General features: G+C 44.6%; 1 protein-coding gene across 2 annotated transcripts in view; it reads left to right on the top strand.

The window, feature by feature from the left end:
- Positions 1-17,679, top strand: part of LRIG1 (leucine rich repeats and immunoglobulin like domains 1) — an 86,357-nt gene extending 68,678 nt beyond the window's left edge. The window contains exons 10-19 of one of the 2 annotated variants that reach the window (XM_030458196.1): positions 3,254-3,325; positions 4,625-4,696; positions 6,307-6,470; positions 8,249-8,569; positions 9,596-9,877; positions 10,455-10,874; positions 12,150-12,272; positions 12,898-13,044; positions 14,140-14,448; positions 14,618-17,679. In XM_030458196.1, the coding sequence (XP_030314056.1) occupies positions 3,254-3,325; positions 4,625-4,696; positions 6,307-6,470; positions 8,249-8,569; positions 9,596-9,877; positions 10,455-10,874; positions 12,150-12,272; positions 12,898-13,044; positions 14,140-14,448; positions 14,618-14,850 (2,143 nt within the window). In that variant the 3' untranslated portion in view covers positions 14,851-17,679. Of the gene's footprint in view, positions 1-3,253; positions 3,326-4,624; positions 4,697-6,306; positions 6,471-8,248; positions 8,570-9,595; positions 9,878-10,454; positions 10,875-12,149; positions 12,273-12,879; positions 13,045-14,139; positions 14,449-14,617 lie in introns of both variants that reach the window. The other variant, XM_030458195.1, reaches the window with a different exon arrangement.
- Positions 17,680-18,719: the final 1,040 nt, after the last annotated feature.

Here is an 18,719-nt window from a genome sequence, read left to right as displayed (position 1 = left end):
GCCCTGATTGATGCAGCAAATAACAATAAACAGAAGACAAGTATCACCCCGTTTCCTGTTACAACAGAGGGACTGAAACAGGATTCGTTTCTGTGGGATACTCTGTCTGAGAGTGATCTTTTGGGCTTGCTTCCATGTGCAGTGACAATAAAAAGCACCACGGGGCACAGGCTCTTAAAGAGATAAAAAGAAACCCAAGGCAAGCATGCGCCTTGCAAATGTTTACAGCTTGCTTGGCCTTCACCAGGATTTTCACATTGCTCTGGACTTGTCCGTGTTCTGTTTGAAATCAGCTGTATAAATCAGCCCTGTCAGAAAAGGCTCTGATGGCTTGTGACAAATCAAGAGTCTAATCATTACCTCTTGCCTTTGTTTAAGTTCTCAGCACTCCCCCATCACGCTGTCTCTGATGCAGAGATGGCACAGCCAGAGGTGCAGTAAAAGTACCTCGATGGATAGCAGATGGCTGGAATGAATCCTGGCAGGAGGTATATTGTCACCATCTCATTAGAGGCTCCTGGGGGAGTGGGAAGAGCCATGGCAGGATTTGTGAGGACCTAATGCTTAGATGGAAAAGAAAGATTTTGAAATCACAGATGTAGCTGGCATTTGGTGGTTGTTGAGGGGAGTCACTGGAATCAAAAAGAGGGTAACTGAGTCGTAGCTGTGAGTAAAGGGAGGCAGAAGGCAGAGAAGGACTTAAAGATGTGCAGGGAGGAGGCCTGGGGGTGGAAATGTGGGAAAGATGTTGGTAGGAATTGCACGTGAAGTGGAGAAATCTTCCCACAAGGTTCAAGAGAAAAGGCAGAAGAGAAGATGGGGTGAGTGGGAGGGTTCTTGGCTGCTATTGCTGAAGTTTTTGGGTTGTCTGAAGAAAACTGAAACCATGTGAGCAGCTAGAAGGGGGGTAGTGGGAGCAGAGGCTTTGTCCAGGGGGATTTGCAGGCTGAGAGAGAGAGCTGTCCTGGTAGGACATCCACTGTCAGGCATCCCTGCAGTGTCACCACTGTCATGGAAGCAAATACGGTGGTGTCAACTGCTGGGGTTATATGAGAAATGCTGGATGTGTCTAAAAGAGATGAAAAAGTAAGGAGACAGCATAGAGGGAAAGAGTTCAGCCAAAGGATTTGACTGAGCAACCAGAAGAAATGAGCACTGATGAGTTGTGCGGGTCAGGAGAGATCCAGGAGGTGTGGTAGGGAGCAGGAGGAGCCAGGATGGGAGCAGAGTGCAGGCTGTGGGGCTCTCCCCTCTGAAACAGCCTCTGAGCAGGTTGCTGGCATCGTTCATTGTCAGCCAGAGTGTTTCAGGCTAGAAAAACCCTTGGAATATGAGAGGATCCCATGATGTTTCTTGAGATGTGTTGGGGACTTTTGGCCACTTTTAAAGGAAGCAGCTCAGATCTGTTTTAGCTCATTAGCACATAAATCCCAAACTTGTAATTTCATCTAAGGGTGAAGTGAGTATCATTCTCCCTGGCAGGATTTTTTTTTTATTATTTTTTATTTTTTTTTTTTTTTTTTATTTTTTTTTGTAAATAAAATAAAGTATCAGCCTTTGCAGCAAACATTCCACTGTGTGATTTAGGGCCTGTGTTTAAACTGTCAACCATCTTTAAATGCATTAGCATACAAAAAATAAATGGGCACTTCAGAGGAGACCTTCCAATGAATTAATAATCACCTCAGCTCTATGGAGATGGCCTTAAAAGCCGTTCCCCTTTGATCTGGCACAGATTAGCCTCTGAAAGGATTTAGCACAGAAGAGGGTTGTTTGCAGAAACGAAGGTGTTAAACTAAGAGGTGGGGAGGCCAGTCACTGAATTATATATGAAGCTCTCCAGGAAGAAGAGCACAGCCCTAAATTAAAATGTTGCTTCAAGAAGGAGAGAGTTGAGAAGCATCGAAGCATAAAAAGCATCAGTGGAATCACCGGGGAACAAGGACTTTCCTAATTATTCAAGCTGCTAAACGTAACCGGTTTTTTGATGGCTCACTCAATGACCGAGATCCTTCCTGCAGGTGCAAAACTGGCTGGAGGAGAAAATGCCGCTTTCTAATGAATTGCGTGCCGAGCCTGTAATTACAGTGATGCAATCACCGGGAGAGCAATGCCTGTGCCCGGCTCTGGGCTGCAGCACGCAGGCTCCTCCTGGAGCTGCATTCCCCTGCCTTTGCATTCCAGCGGGGCCACAGCCCTTTGAAGGGGCCGCTGGGTTCAGACCCTTTCGGAATGGGAGAAGTGGTTTGCTGAGATTAAAAAAGGCATAATGATTTTAATGAGTTTGCTGGGGCATGGTGTTATTTCCAGTGTGTTATGGATTTCTGGTGTATAGCTAGAAATGCACCTATGCAAGTGATGTGGATGTTGTGTAGTCACATCCCCAGATGGAAGTAATCAGATATAATCAGTATCTTTATATTCAAAGTCCAAGATCCACTGTAAATAATAAATAGAAAATCCCCAGTTTCAAACCCAGGCTCAGCAGAACACCTGTATGTAGGAATGTGGCTCCAAAAATCAGTCTGTATGGATGCAGCCATATGACCAGGGCATGCATATAGTGGATTACTTACAAAGTTAATCATTCTAATAGATTTTTCAAAGCCTTCATTAATGCAGCACCCTTTTCCAAATGATGGTACATGAGTGCACACAGCCTTTGGTGTTTGGGGTATTTTACCCAGAGCAAAAAGCCACACACACTGATGCAGCAAATACTCTGCTGGTGTAATAGGCCAAGGAAGGAAGTCAGTACTTGCTTTGGTGATCCAAGAGACAGCCCTCAGCCCCTGTGTGCAATGTCTGTTTAGGCCAAGCAGCAGTGACTAAATTACCACTCTCTGACTATCTGGGAAGAAATGAAAAGTGTTGTAGGGAGAGAGTAAAATCTGAAATTGTCATTGCACTTAAACCTGTCCACAGCCGGGCTGCAAAGAAGAGAGGGGACCTTCTGTTACTCAGCAAGCTGGTTTCCAAGCAATGGAGCAACCTGCCCTTTTACATGATACAGCACATTCCCTTTTGTGCTGTCATCACTATTAAATTCTAATACAGATAAAAGGATTTAATTTCAGGAGCAGGAAAGTGAATGTACTTCTGCCCTCTTAATCTCTGTGCAGTTCAGATTTCCCAGGACTTACACTGAGCACGTTTATCAGATAAAGCCACACTAATTGTGTTTCTTCTTTTTCTGTCCCCCTCTCTCTGTTTTATTCCTGTTTATCTGGCACTGGATGTTTGGAAACTGCAGAACTCTGTTTGGAAACAAGATCAAGTCAGTGGCCAAGAAAGCCTTCTCAGGGTTGGAGGCCCTGGAGCACCTGTGAGTAACCCACCATGCCTCAGAGTTTGGGAAGGGGGGGGGGTCTGCCAAAAGTAGCTGCTTGAGAGATCTGCAAGCAATTTAATAGTGTCTTTGTAAACTGAGAAGCCAGTCCATTTGTGGGGGCCACCTGCTTCCTTCTCATTATAAGTCTGCCTCAACTTTGGCCTTTTTTTGTGCCAGGAACAAAGTTATAGAACATGTGGCAAATCTGCGTGCTCTTAATTTTTTGATTTGTTCTTGGATAAATATTGCCTGGACTTGCACATTGCTGCTTTGCAGGCTGTTAGCAACGAAAATAATGCTTTCAGATGGAGCCCTCTTTCCTCCTCCCTTGCCCCAGCTTCCTCCTACATCTAGGCCCTGGCAGTGACACATGTTGCAAATGGTGAGTGCTCATGATGCAGGCACCAAACACAACTCTCTTAGAGTGATTTGCAAGAAGGAAATTTTGGCTCCCACTACATAGTTTTTTTCCTGTGTCCCAAGGCTGATGAATCCAGCAGTGATTCATGAATAACTTCCTTTCTGAATTAAGACAACTTAAAGTATATGTGATTTTGCTCAAGATGTTTTATTGGCTGTTGATCGTATGAAATGTTGCAGCCACTGGGAGCATACTGCAGGGTTTGGGCTGCCTGAGTAGGGGGGGACGTTCCTGGATAAAGGTTCCCTTATTAATGATCTGCTGAGATTCCCTCTGACAGCAGGACTAGTCTGCCCTACACCTCACTTGGTAAACTTTTAAGCCTTTAATCTGACACTGGCCTTTTTCAGAAGACAAGTGAAATTTTTAATTAGCTTTAGCTATGAGGGAAGCTTTGAAGAATCCCTTCTTTTGGAAACATGGCAGTGTTTTTCAAACACAATAATATCCTCTCAAAGTCATTTTCAAATAACTTCTCAGATGCCCTTTAGTGCAAGTGTTTGCTTTCTTTATGTTTGCTGAAGGTCTAGCCTGGCATACGACATTCCTGACTATCTTTGGTTATCAAGGGGGTTGAGGAATTTCTGAGCTATGGATGATGGAGGTAGCTGGGACTGAGAAAGCGTAGTGAGAAGATGGGATACAGAATGACTTAATGACTTAGTCCCAGAATTTTTGCTGTATTGCTCAGCAATACTTACTCAGTATCGAAGTGGTTCATGGGAAGCCGTTCCTGTGAACCACAAGTGGACGTGGCCTTGATGAGGAGCTACCAAATCTTAAGCAGTGGAGTCATTGCTGAAGTATGGAGAGACTTTGTCACAGCCAGGGCACCCCTCGTGTTCACACCACCTTTGGTTGTGTTCCTGCAGGAACCTGGGGGATAACGCCATCCGCTCCATTCAAGCAGATGCTTTTGCCAAGATGAGGAGCCTGCAGCAGCTGTAAGTAATTGGGCTGTACACACCATTAAGGAGGCAGAGATCCATCTTGCCCTGGACGTGAGAAGTAGCACGTTGTTTCCAATGGGGTGTTATTTGCATTACCACTCATTTATTTCCTCCTCCCCCTGTCCTCCTCTGCAGGGTATTTTTACACTTGAGTAGATGTCATGGGGAACATCGTGCGTTTAACAGTGAGTGAAATGAGATCATTGGAACAGGTTCTTCCAGCAGGTTCACATCTGTGCAATTATTCATCTCTGCTCAGGAAGTCCAGCCCTGGTCCTTTCAGCCATCTCTCCTCCTGCTGCCACTGATTTAATTCCCAGTGGCTTCTGTGCTGTACCTGTGTTCAGGGCTCCTGTGCAGTACTGACATTTCAGTGATAAGCACCATTCAAACTGGATGCACTTGTCACCCAGACTTCTGGTGTAAAAATATGGATGTGTTATCAGAGCTGCTGCTTGTGCTCCAGGCAGGGGCTCTGCACTGTTATCAGACACTGTTTCCAGTCTTCCCTGGTTTCCTTTTCTCCATAAATATTTAATCCACTGTCAGTGCATTGCTACACGCTGGAGTAGTGCAGTGTCTGTGGAACAAGAAATGACTTTGTTGGGTTTTGGTCAGATTATTCTTGACTTTGGAAATGGGAGTCAGGTGGTTGATGTTAGTGATGACATTTAATACCAGTGAGTGGGGAATGAATAAGGTGAAAGTTGCATGTCTGTTATTTTTTAACCACCTTATCTTATGCACTGGCTCTTGACAAAAGTGAGGCAAAAGATTGATCTTACTAGAGAAGAGCTTGTGAGATCCCAAATATTGTGAAGAAACCTTAATAACATGGAGAAGGAGGCCTTCAGATAGGGGACATTAAGATGCAGAATGCATTCTGTAGATGTTAAGTTACTGTTAAGATGCTGAGAAATATTACTGGTTTTTGCTTTACAACCCAGTCACTGTTTGGTTTACACAAACATCTTTGCTTATTTCTCTTCCACTGCTCCTGTTAATCAGGAAACACAACTGGAGCTAAACCTCTTACCCCTGTGATGCTGGGGACTGGCAGGGGCCTCTCCACTTACCCCTCTGGGACTGCCCCTGAGGGACTGACAGCTCTTACAGGAACTTGGCAAGAATCCTTCAGTAATTAAGCCCTGAATTCAGTTGCCACCAAAGAGTCTCAAGGCACAGAAGCAGAGGAGAAGCACGGGTGGTGACTGGATAGGAGAAATAGGAGCAGGATGGGCTGTACTTGTGCCTCTGCTGCATGTCTCCTTTGTAGATGGTCTGCCTTGGTTTCTCTCCCTGCTTGTCTGTTCTTGGGGATCACTCTGGAAGTTGGTGTTAATAAACATAAGGTTCTAGGGAGCATCACTGGAGCACAGGAGTGGGTTGCTCTGTGTGGGGATGAAATGCTGTTGAAATGTGTTATGTATTTAACATCATTAGTGCCTCGAGGACAGCCCTGCAGTCCTTTTTCTTCTTCCACCCATGCTGGGGGGGGAAAGGAGGGAGGAGGAATGTGTCTAACATGAAAGGGCTGTGAGCTTTCCAGCCTTCTCTCCTTGTGAGACTCACAGCAGGCTCGTGTTGGTTTTGTTTCCCTGCAGCCACATAAACAGTGACAGCTTCCTCTGTGACTGCCAGCTGAAATGGCTGCCCCAGTGGTTAGTTGAGAAGGAGCTGCAATCCTTTGTGGTGGCCACCTGTGCCCATCCTGAGTCACTAAAAAGCAAGAGCATTTTTTCCATCCTGCCAGAGAGTTTTGTGTGTGGTAAGTCTCGCCTGTGTGTTCTGAGGTTGTATGAAGGGTAGGACTCACTTGGGAAACATTTTCTTTGACTACTAGCATGTTATTACGAGAGGGTTTCTGTTTTGTTTTGTTTTTCAATGGGATCAAAGGAAGCCCAAGCCTGTGTTTTAAAAATTTGTCATTGGCTTCGATTTATTTCCCACCAAAACCACAGAGCACATTGCTTGCATCCAGTGTATTCCTTACAGGGCTCCTTGAGTGAGTATTAAATCAAAAGGGACTGATGCTTGTTCTTGGGGCTGCAGAGACTTCCCCAGGCTTCTCAGTTTGATACTACCAAGCCTGCAGCTATAATTATTGTCCTTCTGCAGTGTTCTGAGCTTCTTCTCTGGCTTTGGGGTCTGCACTCATCTTAAAAAAATGATCTTAACTTGTACAAATAACAAAGGGTTAGAAAACCAAAAACAAACAAAGAAAAAAACCAAAGCGGAGGAGAATCTCTCCATCACAGCTCTTTTACTGGGACAGTAAGACATTACACAACCAACTGCTAACAGTTGCATTATAATACTGTTTTCTCCTATGTTTTTTCTTCTGAAGAGCACCTACTCTGTTGACTCTGCCCATGAGCAGTGGTTGCAAAGCAGCTTTCCTTAATGCCCCACACAAACCTCTGCTGCCTCTCTTACAAAAGAAAAAAAAAAGTAAATTGTCATAGGGGTCCAAAGTGATGCTGCTCATACATCCAGCTTTGGGGCAACATAAAGGCCTGGTTTGGTGAGCCAAACCCTGTGCTGTGGAGCCAAGTGGTGTGGATCCTGGGGGCAGCTGCACGAGACTGTCACATGAAGGAAAAAATGAGCTTTGGAAAATCCTGTGTAACTACGTTGAATGCCAGACTTGCATTGAGTACAGAGAAAAGGCTTTGTTCCAGCTGCTGTCCCATGTCCCTCTTGATCCCCCAGTAGCAGTGTTCTGCCTTGGTGGCCTCCATCTGAGTGAGTCTGAGAGGCTTGCTGTGCTCCTCTGGAAGAAGAAATCATGAAGGCTCCATCCCCACAGCAACATCACAAAGTGAAGACAGCTTTGCTTCTCTGGTGTCTGCCAAGTCCTCCAGGCACTAGTACTCCTGGTTCCAGAGGCCTAGCTGTTTAATTAAACCTTAGTCAGATATTTAATTACACCATTTGTAGAAATCTAATATATGAATCTGCTTGGAATCTTGCTAAAACCAACAGTCTTAAGGGCAGAGAGAGAATATGCAAAGATTTCCACCCTAGATGGATGACAGACAAATACAGTGCCTGCTTCTGCTTTGACAGTGTGTTCTTTGGTCACCTTGATCAGGAACTTTGATCATTAGAGGTGTCATTTGCAAGTCTTTAAGTGTCCTGCTCTCCCCTCCTGCTTCACACTAATACAGGCCTGAAGGTGAAGTTTGAAGTTCAGTATTGCTCTTCAAGAGTGGCTTGTACAAGTAAGGATTTATTCTTTAGATCTTCCTGAGGATCTTTAGGTCTTTTTTAGATCTTCCTGAGGTTTCAGCTGCATTGGTGAAGAGAGCATCTTTGTGTGTGTCTGAGGTCACCAAGTGACCATCTCAGTCCACTGGTTACAGAAGGAACCAGAGGAGTTGTGCATGGCACACGTGGACAGTAAAGAGAGTTTTGATGGCAGACTGCAGACAACAGTGGATGTGAAAGCAGATGTCACTTAGGCACTGTCTATTTGTTATTGCATCTCTCTGCTTGCTCCTCTGTTTCCTCACAGTCCAGAACTAACCCTGCCTTCTGTTTTAGATGACTTCCTCAAGCCACAGATCATCATCCAGCCCGAGACAACCGTGGCTGTGCTGGGGAAGGACATCCGCTTCACCTGCTCGGCCGCCAGCAGCAGCAGCTCCCCCATGATGTTTGCTTGGAAGAAAGACAATGAGATGCTGCACAATGCTGAGATTGAGAACTTTGCCCATGTGAGGGCAAAAGGTGGGGAGGTGATGGAGTACACCACCATCCTGCACCTCCGCCACGTCACCTTCACCCATGAAGGGCGGTACCAGTGCATCATCACCAACCACTTTGGCTCCACCTACTCCAACAAGGCCCGGCTCACTGTTAATGGTGAGTAGGAAGCTGCTTCCTCATTCCTTTCCTCAGCCTGAGCTCGTTCTTTGGGTCCTGCTTTTGGTGGGTGGTTCCTCCTGAGGGTCCATTCCTGATGGTGAGCAACTCTTACATTCTTCACACCAGCTGCCTGCAACTTGGTAGATGCTGAGAGATGCCATGTGGGGAGGACATGCCAGGCTTGTGGCTGCCATCCAGCCAAGCCCTTCAGCACATTCCTAACAGCTTTAACCACCTCTCTCTGTGAGGAAGGGCTGAGGGAGCTGGGGGTGTTCAGTCTGGAGAAGAGGAGGCTCAGGGGAGACCTCATCACTCTCTACAACTCCCTGAAGGGAGGTTGGAGCCAGGGAGGGGTTGGGCTCTTCTCCATCAGTAAGACAAGAGGCCATGGACTTAAGCTCTGCCAGGGGAGGGTTAGGTTGGATATTAGGAAAAAATCATTTACAGAAAGGGTGATCAGGCATTGGAATGGGCTGCTCAGGGAGGGGGTGGATTCTCTGTCCCTGGAGGTTTTTAAGAAGAGACTGAATGTGGCACTCAGTGCCATGGTCTGGGAACCACAGTGGCAGTGGATCAAGGGTTGGACTTGATGAGCTCAGAGGTCCTTTCCAACCCAGATGATTCTGTGATTCTTTGGCTGTTCCAGTAGAGTCCTTGTCCAGTGAAAAGAGGAAATGAAAATTGAAAAACATACAAAAAAGAGGCACTGGAATGACTGAAAGTTCTCTGTAGGGACAGATGATGGGGTTTGCTTCCAGGTTCATTGCAGAAGAAAATTATTTTTGATGCCAGCTCTAATGCTCCTGCAAGACACATCTGTGCTCTAGAAACACAGGGTTAGTCCCCAGCAGTGTAGTCATATCCTGCAAAAGGACCTTGTCTGTCATCCTCTGACCCATGGATAATGACCATATCCATCTCCTGCTTGGAAGGAAAGGAAGAACCGCCCAGCAGACGATGTTTTTCCCGCAGAAAATGCTCGTGCGTAAAAAAAGTCCCTTTTTCTTGTTTTTTCTTCATCAGTATTGCCTTCCTTTATCAAAACTCCCCATGACATCACCAGCAGGACAGGGACAACAGCACGGCTGGAGTGTGCAGCTGAAGGACACCCTACCCCACAGATTGCCTGGCAGAAGGACGGGGGCACCGACTTCCCCGCCGCCCGGGAGCGCCGCATGCACGTCATGCCCGACGATGATGTCTTCTTCATCACAGATGTCAAGATAGAAGACATGGGTGTCTACAGCTGCACAGCACAGAACTCTGCAGGGTCTGTGCTTGCAAATGCCACCCTCTCTGTGCTGGGTAAGATGCCTCAGTGCCCTCAGAGACAGAGCGGGTTCGAAGTGGGAGCTGGAAGGGTTTGCTGCTCATGCTCTTCAGGAGGTGCAGATAAAGGGACAAAGAGGCAATGCTCTGTGTTAGTCTTGGTTTACTCTTCTACACTGTAGTTACCTAATGAAAAATACCCTGCTAATTAAAAGAAGGAGCCATGAATTCCATTTCCTCTTGTGCCAAGGAAGCCCCTCCATTTCCTGTCTGGGAAAATGACTTTAAAAGGAAATTGCACTGCATCTCTCCTGCCCCATGAAATAATTAATGTGTGGTGGCCGTTGCTCCTTGTCCTTAGGGGTTTCTTTCTTGGGAAGACTCAACACCACCTGGTGAAGGAGGGCCCTGTTTGTGCTACTTCTGTTGTGCTTTGCAGCTGCCCTGCTCCAGGAACATTCCTGTTGTTCATGTTCCTGTTGTCTGCAGGACATGAACCTGCAGGAGCATTCATATTCCTGTTGCCTGCAGGAACATCAGTTACATTCAATTCTGTTAAAATTTGTTTTTTGAGCTCTCCTCAGGTATTAATTTCTGTGTTTTTCTCCTGCAGAGACACCATCTTTGATTCATCCCCTGGAAGACCACGTAGTGTCTGTGGGTGAGACTGTGGCTCTTCAGTGCAAAGCCACAGGGAGCCCGACTCCCCGCATCACCTGGCTGAAAGGTGACCAACCCCTGGTGGTGACAGAAAGGCATCACTTTACCTCTGGCAATCAGCTGCTGATCGTCAGGAACGTTGTCTTGGAGGATGCTGGGAAATACACCTGTGAAATGTCCAACACCCTGGGGACAGAGCGTGCACACAGCCAAGTCAGCATCTTACAGTCCCTTGGCTGTAGGAAGGACCGTACCACGGTGGGCATCATCACCATTGCTGTGGTGTGCAGCATCGTGCTGACCTCTCTGGTCTGGGTCTGCATCATCTACCAAACCAGGAAGAAGAGTGAAGAATACAGTGTCACCAACACAGGTACCTCTGCTCTCCTGCTCTAAGGCTTTTTCTGCCCTTCAGTGCTGTCAGACTGCAGCTGAATCAGCATATCAGGTAGTCACAATCACACTGTCAAAGCAGTTGGCTTATCTTGGTGGTTCTCTTGGCTCACAAAGCTGGAACCAGCTTTTCACTTGCTGTGGAAGCATGTTCAGAGCTGCATTTCTCCCCTTGGCTGGCTCTTCAGAAAGGTCTTTTCCACTTGGCAGCAGTTTCACCCATTGCTTTGCTACTTTGATTTTCCATGACCATAAATGATAATTCTTGAGACAGTCTGGATCCTGTCCACAAAACTGGGAACCTTATTCTTGGGAATCTGTATTTTCAAAGACTTGGTATCCAAAACATTGAAAAATCAGACTTTTAGGCTGGAAACCCTTTTTCCATGTTGCCTGGAAGAGCTGTTGTAGCCCTGCTGATGAGGGACATCCTGCACTTCTTAGGGAAAGCATCACTGTTTATTGCTTCCTCCTGATACTGAAAGGGGATAATTTGGTGCTGAAACAAGGGCTGAGATAGAAAAATGAAAAAAAAGCTCTTCTGCTGCCTTCAGTGTTTGGCAGCCTCTGAACAGAGGTGTGGAAGAACCAGCCTAAGGCTTCCCCACCCTGCTGGGATTTTCAGCTTTCCTATATTGCATTTAGATGTAGTATCTTTAGATGTAGTACAGCAGGATTTTAAAAACATGGGCTAGGCAGAATGTCTTGGATACCACATGTGGGATACCATATCCATAACAGTGGGATTTTTATTCCCTTTTTTTCAGTCTTGAAAACCTAGGGCTTCATGCCTGTTGTGATTCAGTTTCACTTGATATTTGTATGATGGGGAACTTGAAATTGCCTGATTCAGACTGGAGCTTAGGGTGGCTGAGGAGCTTTGACTTAGTTTTGCCTGCTCATGAGACTCAAAGACCTTGTGGTACTGGTACTTGTCACTGTGGGAGAGAAAGGATTTGAGTTGAATGAGGTACTCTTAATTTTAGGGGAAAAGGAAGGATTTCTTTTGAAGAGAGAGTTCCACCTTTACCTGGTGTGTGCTGACTGTGCCACATGCAAACAGCCAAACATGTTTTTCTCAGCACTGTCTCTCACAGCTTCAAGTTTTGAAAAATCCGCAGTGGGGCTCTGAGGGGCACGGAGTGTTTAGGCAGTTCCCAGATCCCTCTTGAAAACACAATTTTTCCTTGCCTTTGAAAACAGAAGCCTTTGTATCTGACTAGGAACTGACATTTCTCTGCTCCCATTGCTCTAGATGAGACTATTGTGCCTCCTGACGTGCCAAGCTATTTGTCTTCCCAAGGGACTCTGTCGGAGCGGCAGGAAGCGGTTGTCAGGGGGGACACCCAGCAGCCTAACGGGCACATTGATGGCAATGGTGAGGAACACTTCCATTCTTTCTCCTGGGATGCTGGATCCCAATGTCACACGAGGAGGGAGAAGGCAGATTACAGAGGATTTCTGTGCCGTGTTAGGAGTTCTCTGAAAGATCTTCATGTAGTTTTCGAGCTACTGCATTTCTACAGAACAAGGATGTGTCTTTCACTTCACAAAGGTGCCCTCTCCCCGTAGTCACAGTGTTCACACACACTGCTTCACAGGCTGCTTCACAGACTGCTCAGTCAGGACCCAAGGATTATTTTTTTGCTAATTTTGAATTGGTTTTTTGGCACCAGAGTTACCATAGTTAAGTGCTAGTAGAGAATACATTAGCATTGCCTGTCCCTGCCTTCAGGCACAGAAATTAAATGTTGGGATTTTACATTACTTGAACGTAGCACATTAGGGAGGATAAGTTAAACATTATGCACAGAGATTCTCCTGAGATTGTACAGTATTTATTCTGCTACACATTAGCTTAAAATTATCTGTTATCTCCACTGCTATTTTTTCTGCCTTTCACAGCTTTTACAGTAGAAATAGTCCTATTTCTAATTTGTTAGTTTTAACAAGTCTGAAAGCAGATGGTTGTAATCTTTAGTCAGATGGTTCATTTGTTACAGGTATGTGTCAGACTGATGCTGGAAGGTGTCCAGATGTTGAAGCTCCCACTGGAGGTTGTAGACAGCCAAAACTCTGCACTGGGTATAATAAAGACACTTGGAAAACTGAAGACGTGGCTGATGGAATGCTTGTTCCAGATAAGACAGGTACAAACCCCATTAATCTGGAAAGGTATTTCATGTCTGTACAGATCAGAAAGCCCTCCAAGTCAGACAGCATTAAGACAAGAAACTGTTACCTTTGGAAAAAAATAGCCCAGACTGATTCTCAGGTGTGAGCACAGCAACTTTACCTTCTGCTGCTTGCTTTGATCCTCGCTCAAGCCTGGATAGCTTGGATTTGAGGAACTGTTAGAGAGAGGCAGACCAGAGCTGACAACAACAGCCATTCCTGACAGCTGCCTCATCAGCATTTTGATTTGAGCTGTTCCCAAAACAGGAGAGCACTTGCAGACTGAAGGTGTTAATGTTTTTCATGCTCTAAAGGGGTTGTCAGCTTCAATGCTCAGCTTCTATTTTATTTTCAGGATTTAGAGGTTGTTTTGGGCACTACACCTGCCTCTGCTCTTTGCCAGTTTCTTGGGTGTTACACTCATATTTTCTATTTTTAGGATGTGTTTTCTGTTCTCATGCTGTATTGTAACATCCACAGAAAAAAAGCCAGTGAAGCAAATTTTCTGTCTAGGAGAAACTGTGAAGTTTCATAATGGAAATTTCTCAAGCACACTAAGGAAATTAACTTTCAGCATTAAGAAACTCCTTCCTGCTTTGAATTCTGGTCATCTGTTATTACCACTAAAACAGTTGTAATATCTTGAGGGAACAGACAGTGGTCTCTGGAAAGCAGCAGCACAAAAATAAAAAGGGTAACTTGGTATTTTAAAGCAGGTTCAGGAAAATTCCACTTTCTGTTTCTGGAAAAGGAAATAAATGCTGATTTATTTTTTTAAAAAAAGAAAGTCACAGCTTCTTTGGAATAGGGAAAAAACCCACAACCCTACTGAGCCTATTAATGGGAACTATCTTCAGTGATAGCTAGAGTTTTGAAAAGCACAGGTATTTACTGGCCCTGTATAAACCCAAGAAATGTCCATGATGTTTAGTGAGGGATTCCCACACTGCTGAGGGACAGAAGAACTACACAGAGCTGCCTTCTCCTTCCACAAGTTGTGTGCTGCAGTGCTGACATTTTGCAGCTGGTTCATCTTCATTTGTTGTGGTTTTTCCCTTCCTCCCTGACAGGCTATGGGCTGCCCGTGGTGTGCACTGACTGCAGTGGCAGCACAGACAGCATGAACGTCCACATTTACCCCAAGGAGCTGGAGTTCTACTCCGAGAGCCTCAAGACTCTGGATACCACCTACCCTAAAGCACTGAGCAGCAAGGAGCAGAACAGGAAGAGGGGTGCAGGCACCAGCCTCCTCCAGCCCCAGCCCTGCAATGGGATTGCCAGCAGCAAGAGGATGGAAACTGATGGCACCCTCTACCCCAGCAACCACGACAGAATAAGAGCTGTGAGCACCACCAGCCCGCTGCTTGCAGACCAACAAGGTACGTGGTGCCCTGGGGATGGTATTTGTCCAAGATTAAACCGTCTGGGTTACACCAGAGCTTTGTTTTCTCCTATCAGCTTGTTTTAACTGGCTCAAGGGCATGAATGACAGTGATTGGTTTTACAAGGAGCATCAAGTAACCACGCTGGGCCTTTGGTTTCTTGCAGGCTCTTCACAAGCAGTAACAAAGCCTTTGGAGCTGAACAACCTTAATTTGGTGAGAGCTTCAGCAGCAGGAGGGTCATTAAAGCAACTGAACGTGCTTCCTGAAATTTCCCCAACACTACTGGATCTGCAGAGTGAAGCAGAAGCAAGGCAGGCCCTCCTGTCCAATGGCTACACATCCAAGCCCTGTGACTCCCTTCAGGAGCTGAAGCCACCAAACAGATCTCTGGACTGAGAGAGGACAGACTGCCATCTGCAATTTAACAAACACACTATTATTTTTTTTAATTTTTTTTTTTTTTGCACAGAGTATATATAGGCTACTTACTTCTACCTCAAAATCTTGAACTGTCAAAGGCAAATTAACTGAGGTATGAGAAACAAGCTTGTATGGGGAACAAACTCCTGTTCGAGCGTCATCTGTTTGTACATAGTTTAAAACTTCCCTGAGAAGTATGAAGCATTCAAAAGTTGACTTGCATATGAAGCACATAAATGCAAGGGATTATTGTGTAAAGAGAAAAGTATTTGATACCATTGTACATAAGAGTTTTCATATATAAATATATATATATAAAAATATATATATATATATCTTTTACAGAGGCTATTTTAATCTTTAGTGCATGGAAAACTGAGTGAAATTTTACAATTTTGGCAATATTGTTTTCAATATCAGGTTGCTGTTAAACTTTGTGAGACAAATAATTCTGGTGCCTTAAATGCATAAGCAGAACTTAAAAAAGCCAGACTGTTCCAAAGGGATTGTCCTCTTTTCAGTGGAAGTTCCCTTAAATTAAGTATCAATTGGGTTACTTAGCACAAATTTCTTTCCCCTTTGAAATTTATTGCACTTACCACATTTAAACAGAGATCTTCACCTGTTTCTAATGAAGCTGAAAAACATGCAGTGATAAATTACATAGCAACCTGATTTTTTTTTCCCCATTGGTGGGAGAACTTAAATTCCAAAACTTTTCAAAACTGCATCAAAATTAGGATTTGAACTGTGATCGTGTGATACGTTACGAGTGGACCACACAAGAGGCACTAAATAATTCAGCAACAGCACAGAGCCCCAAAACAACCAGACAAAAAGGCTGTCATGATTACTGAGCAGTCCTTACCAAAATAAAGAATTCATGCAGTAAACTGTGGGGTGGTCTCATATATATTGCACCATTCAGAAAAAAACATCATAGCAGGAGGCGTTCCCTGGCCAGAAACCCTGGTACAGCACAGATCACCTACAGACTGGTTGCAAACGTTTCCCCTCCCACATGGATGCAGCTTTACCTGTGTTCCTGTTCAGCAGGAATAACCAGTGCCACTACACTGCATTTTCACACCTCCCAAACACTAACTCTGCTCTGGAGGGGGGGGTTTGAAACCATAGAGCTGTTTTGACAACAAAACTAAAATTGCACTCCGAAGCTGACAGCTGTACTGTTAATTCCTCTGATAGTTGTGTTTTGGTTTTGGTTTTTTTTTTTTCCCCTGCAACACAATATTGTGCTTTCTTGTTGAACACCATGAACCCCCCCTGCAGCCAGACTCTTTTTATGAAAATATCTGCTTCAAATGGTTTCTGCTTTGTGTAGCAATTTTAGGCTATTCAGAACCATACTGATTTAGAAGGGAAACTCTGTAGTTAAAGTTGAAACTACTCTGCTAATATCCCAGATGTTTTTTTTTTAAGTTCATCCATATATAAGGGGAAAAGAAATGTCCATGTTGGTCAAACAGATCTTTTGTCACTTCTAACTTCACTATGGTTTCTTACTTATAGAAAGGCTGCTTTCTGTTGGTGTTGGTACCTGTGGATGGAGGACTTCCTTCCAGTTACTTGTAATTTGAGTTCTGCTAACATGAGGTTGCTAACTCTGGTGATGACTACTTTGGGGAAAGGTTTATTTGTGGGTTTTGTAACTTTTTTCCTTAGGAGCAACTCAAACACCCCAAACACCAGTTCCACTGAAGCCGAGTCTGTTGGAAGTCAACCTTTGCTACTACTGTGGCTCAAAATAAGGGCAGAAACATTGAATTTTCTGGTCAGATCCATCACTTGGGGATCTGTCTGAGTGCTACTGTGTCCTGTCCAGCCTTACCTAGAGGAGCCACCAGCTGTAGGGGAAAGACCTCTTGCCTGTTGCCCTGTAGCTGATGGTGAGTTTCATTGTAGGCTCTGCAGCTGCCCCAGCCCTTGGAGAAGCACAGAGTAATTCTGTCAGGTTCCTGTCTGGATCACCTCCTGACTATTGCCACGTCTGCACTTTTGAGACAGGTGATGAATTACAGAGATGGATTTTTTTTTTTCAAGGACACAGGATGAGGAGCAGTGGTTTCAAGCTGTAAGCAAGCAGATTCAGATTAGATTTTTTTTAGGAAGAAATCCTTTCCCTCTGAGACAAGGATCAGGTTGGATAGGGCTTGGAGCAACTTGCTTTAATGGAAGGTGTCCCTGCCCCATTCCAGGGGTTGGAACCAGATGAGCTCCAAGGTCCTTTCCAACACAAATCACTCAGTGATTCTGTGAGTGCCAAGTTTATTCAAAGCAAAGGAAATGGATGTTAGAAAATTATAAACTGAGCATGCAGTTCCCTTCACTCAAGGGAAAAATATGCTGCAGGACTGACTCCCAAGGTGAAAACAGTGGAACTGGGGAAGATGGGAATGATTTCACTGACTCATTGTGCTGGCAGAAATAGCATCACCATTGCAGATACAAAGCATATTTGCCACATTAACATTTGAAAATAAAAGAGTTCCTGAATAAAGTTAACTGCCTAACATTATGACTTCCACTAAATATGTGAATTTGCTGCTTCTAAGAGGCAATGTGAAAGAGGAAGTATTACTTTTGTGTACAAAGTTATTTATTTATTAGAAAATTTGGTACAATGTTGTACATTGAAAAAACATGTAAGATATTGAAGTGTCTAACAAATGGCATTGAAGTGTCTTTAATAAAGGTTCATTTATAATATTACAGCTGTTTTGTTGAGAGTGAGCATTTGGGAGGTTCAGTTGAAAAAATTAAATAAAATTCTAATCCATTGCTCTACTCCTTTCTGTCTTTCTGTGATGAAAATGCAGAATTAAGTACAGACATACCCACTCCTGAAACCCACAGCTTTAACATCAGGTACTGTAGAGTATCAGCACTGACTTGCAGATAGGGGTGGAGTTTAGGGGATGTATTTAAAAATACAATAAAGAACTCACAAGAAATACTTTTCTAATATATCAACTTACTGATGTATCTGGCAAGCACCCTGATCTTGGCACTGAGAACAGAGCAGAGGGGGTGTGCACGCGTGTGTGTAAGTTTGTCAGGAAAATGGGGCCAGGACAGCACCAGGCTCAGCTGCAGCTGTGAACACCTCTGGTTTTCTCAAGCCCCACCCTGCATGGAAATTCCAGAAGCAACTTTGGAGATAAGCTGGAATTCTTGCTGTAACTGAAAATCTCAATTATTTTTCTGTATATTTAAAGAAAAAAATCTTTCCTCCTCCAAATTATAACTTTGCATATAAAGCAGATTTTATGGGACTACTCGGATAAATCCCTTAACAAACGTAGGAGTTAAAATACTTAAAATTGGGAAAAAAGCTTTCAAGAGGCTGGTGCCTCATCTGAGATTCAAGTTTTGTTCTTCCCCATTAGCCCAGTAATTAATTTTTCCAGTTTTGGTAAACGTGAAATAAAACTCCGCTACAACTCAAGGCCAACAGGCAGTAGGAGAAAAACAAACACGTTTTTAGGTCTTTTCCCCCTCTTGTCCCATAACTCAAAGTGTAATTTTTCAGCAGGATTAGACAAATTGGTGTGTGCAGAACAACCCTGGCTGCCTGCCAGGGCCCTCACTTGCCTGGTGCTGTTCCTGGGAGACCGGGTCCTTCCTGCGGCGGTCTGGGGTGTGGAGCCAGAGTCCATCAGCACAAGGGAGGGGGGAAAGGAGCACTTGTAAAGCAATTTTGGTAGTTGCTTCAGTTGCTTGGTTTTTTTTTAAGATGTAAAAAAAACCACACCAAAAAACAGCAATGACAAAAACTGATGTAAACATGAAGTAAAATCAAGAAAAACGCAGCATTTGGCCCCAGG

Source organism: Calypte anna, chromosome 12 (assembly GCF_003957555.1).
Source record: "Calypte anna isolate BGI_N300 chromosome 12, bCalAnn1_v1.p, whole genome shotgun sequence".
In the NCBI taxonomy this organism is placed as follows: domain Eukaryota; kingdom Metazoa; phylum Chordata; class Aves; order Apodiformes; family Trochilidae; genus Calypte; species Calypte anna.
This window is presented reverse-complemented; position numbering and strand designations above follow the sequence as displayed.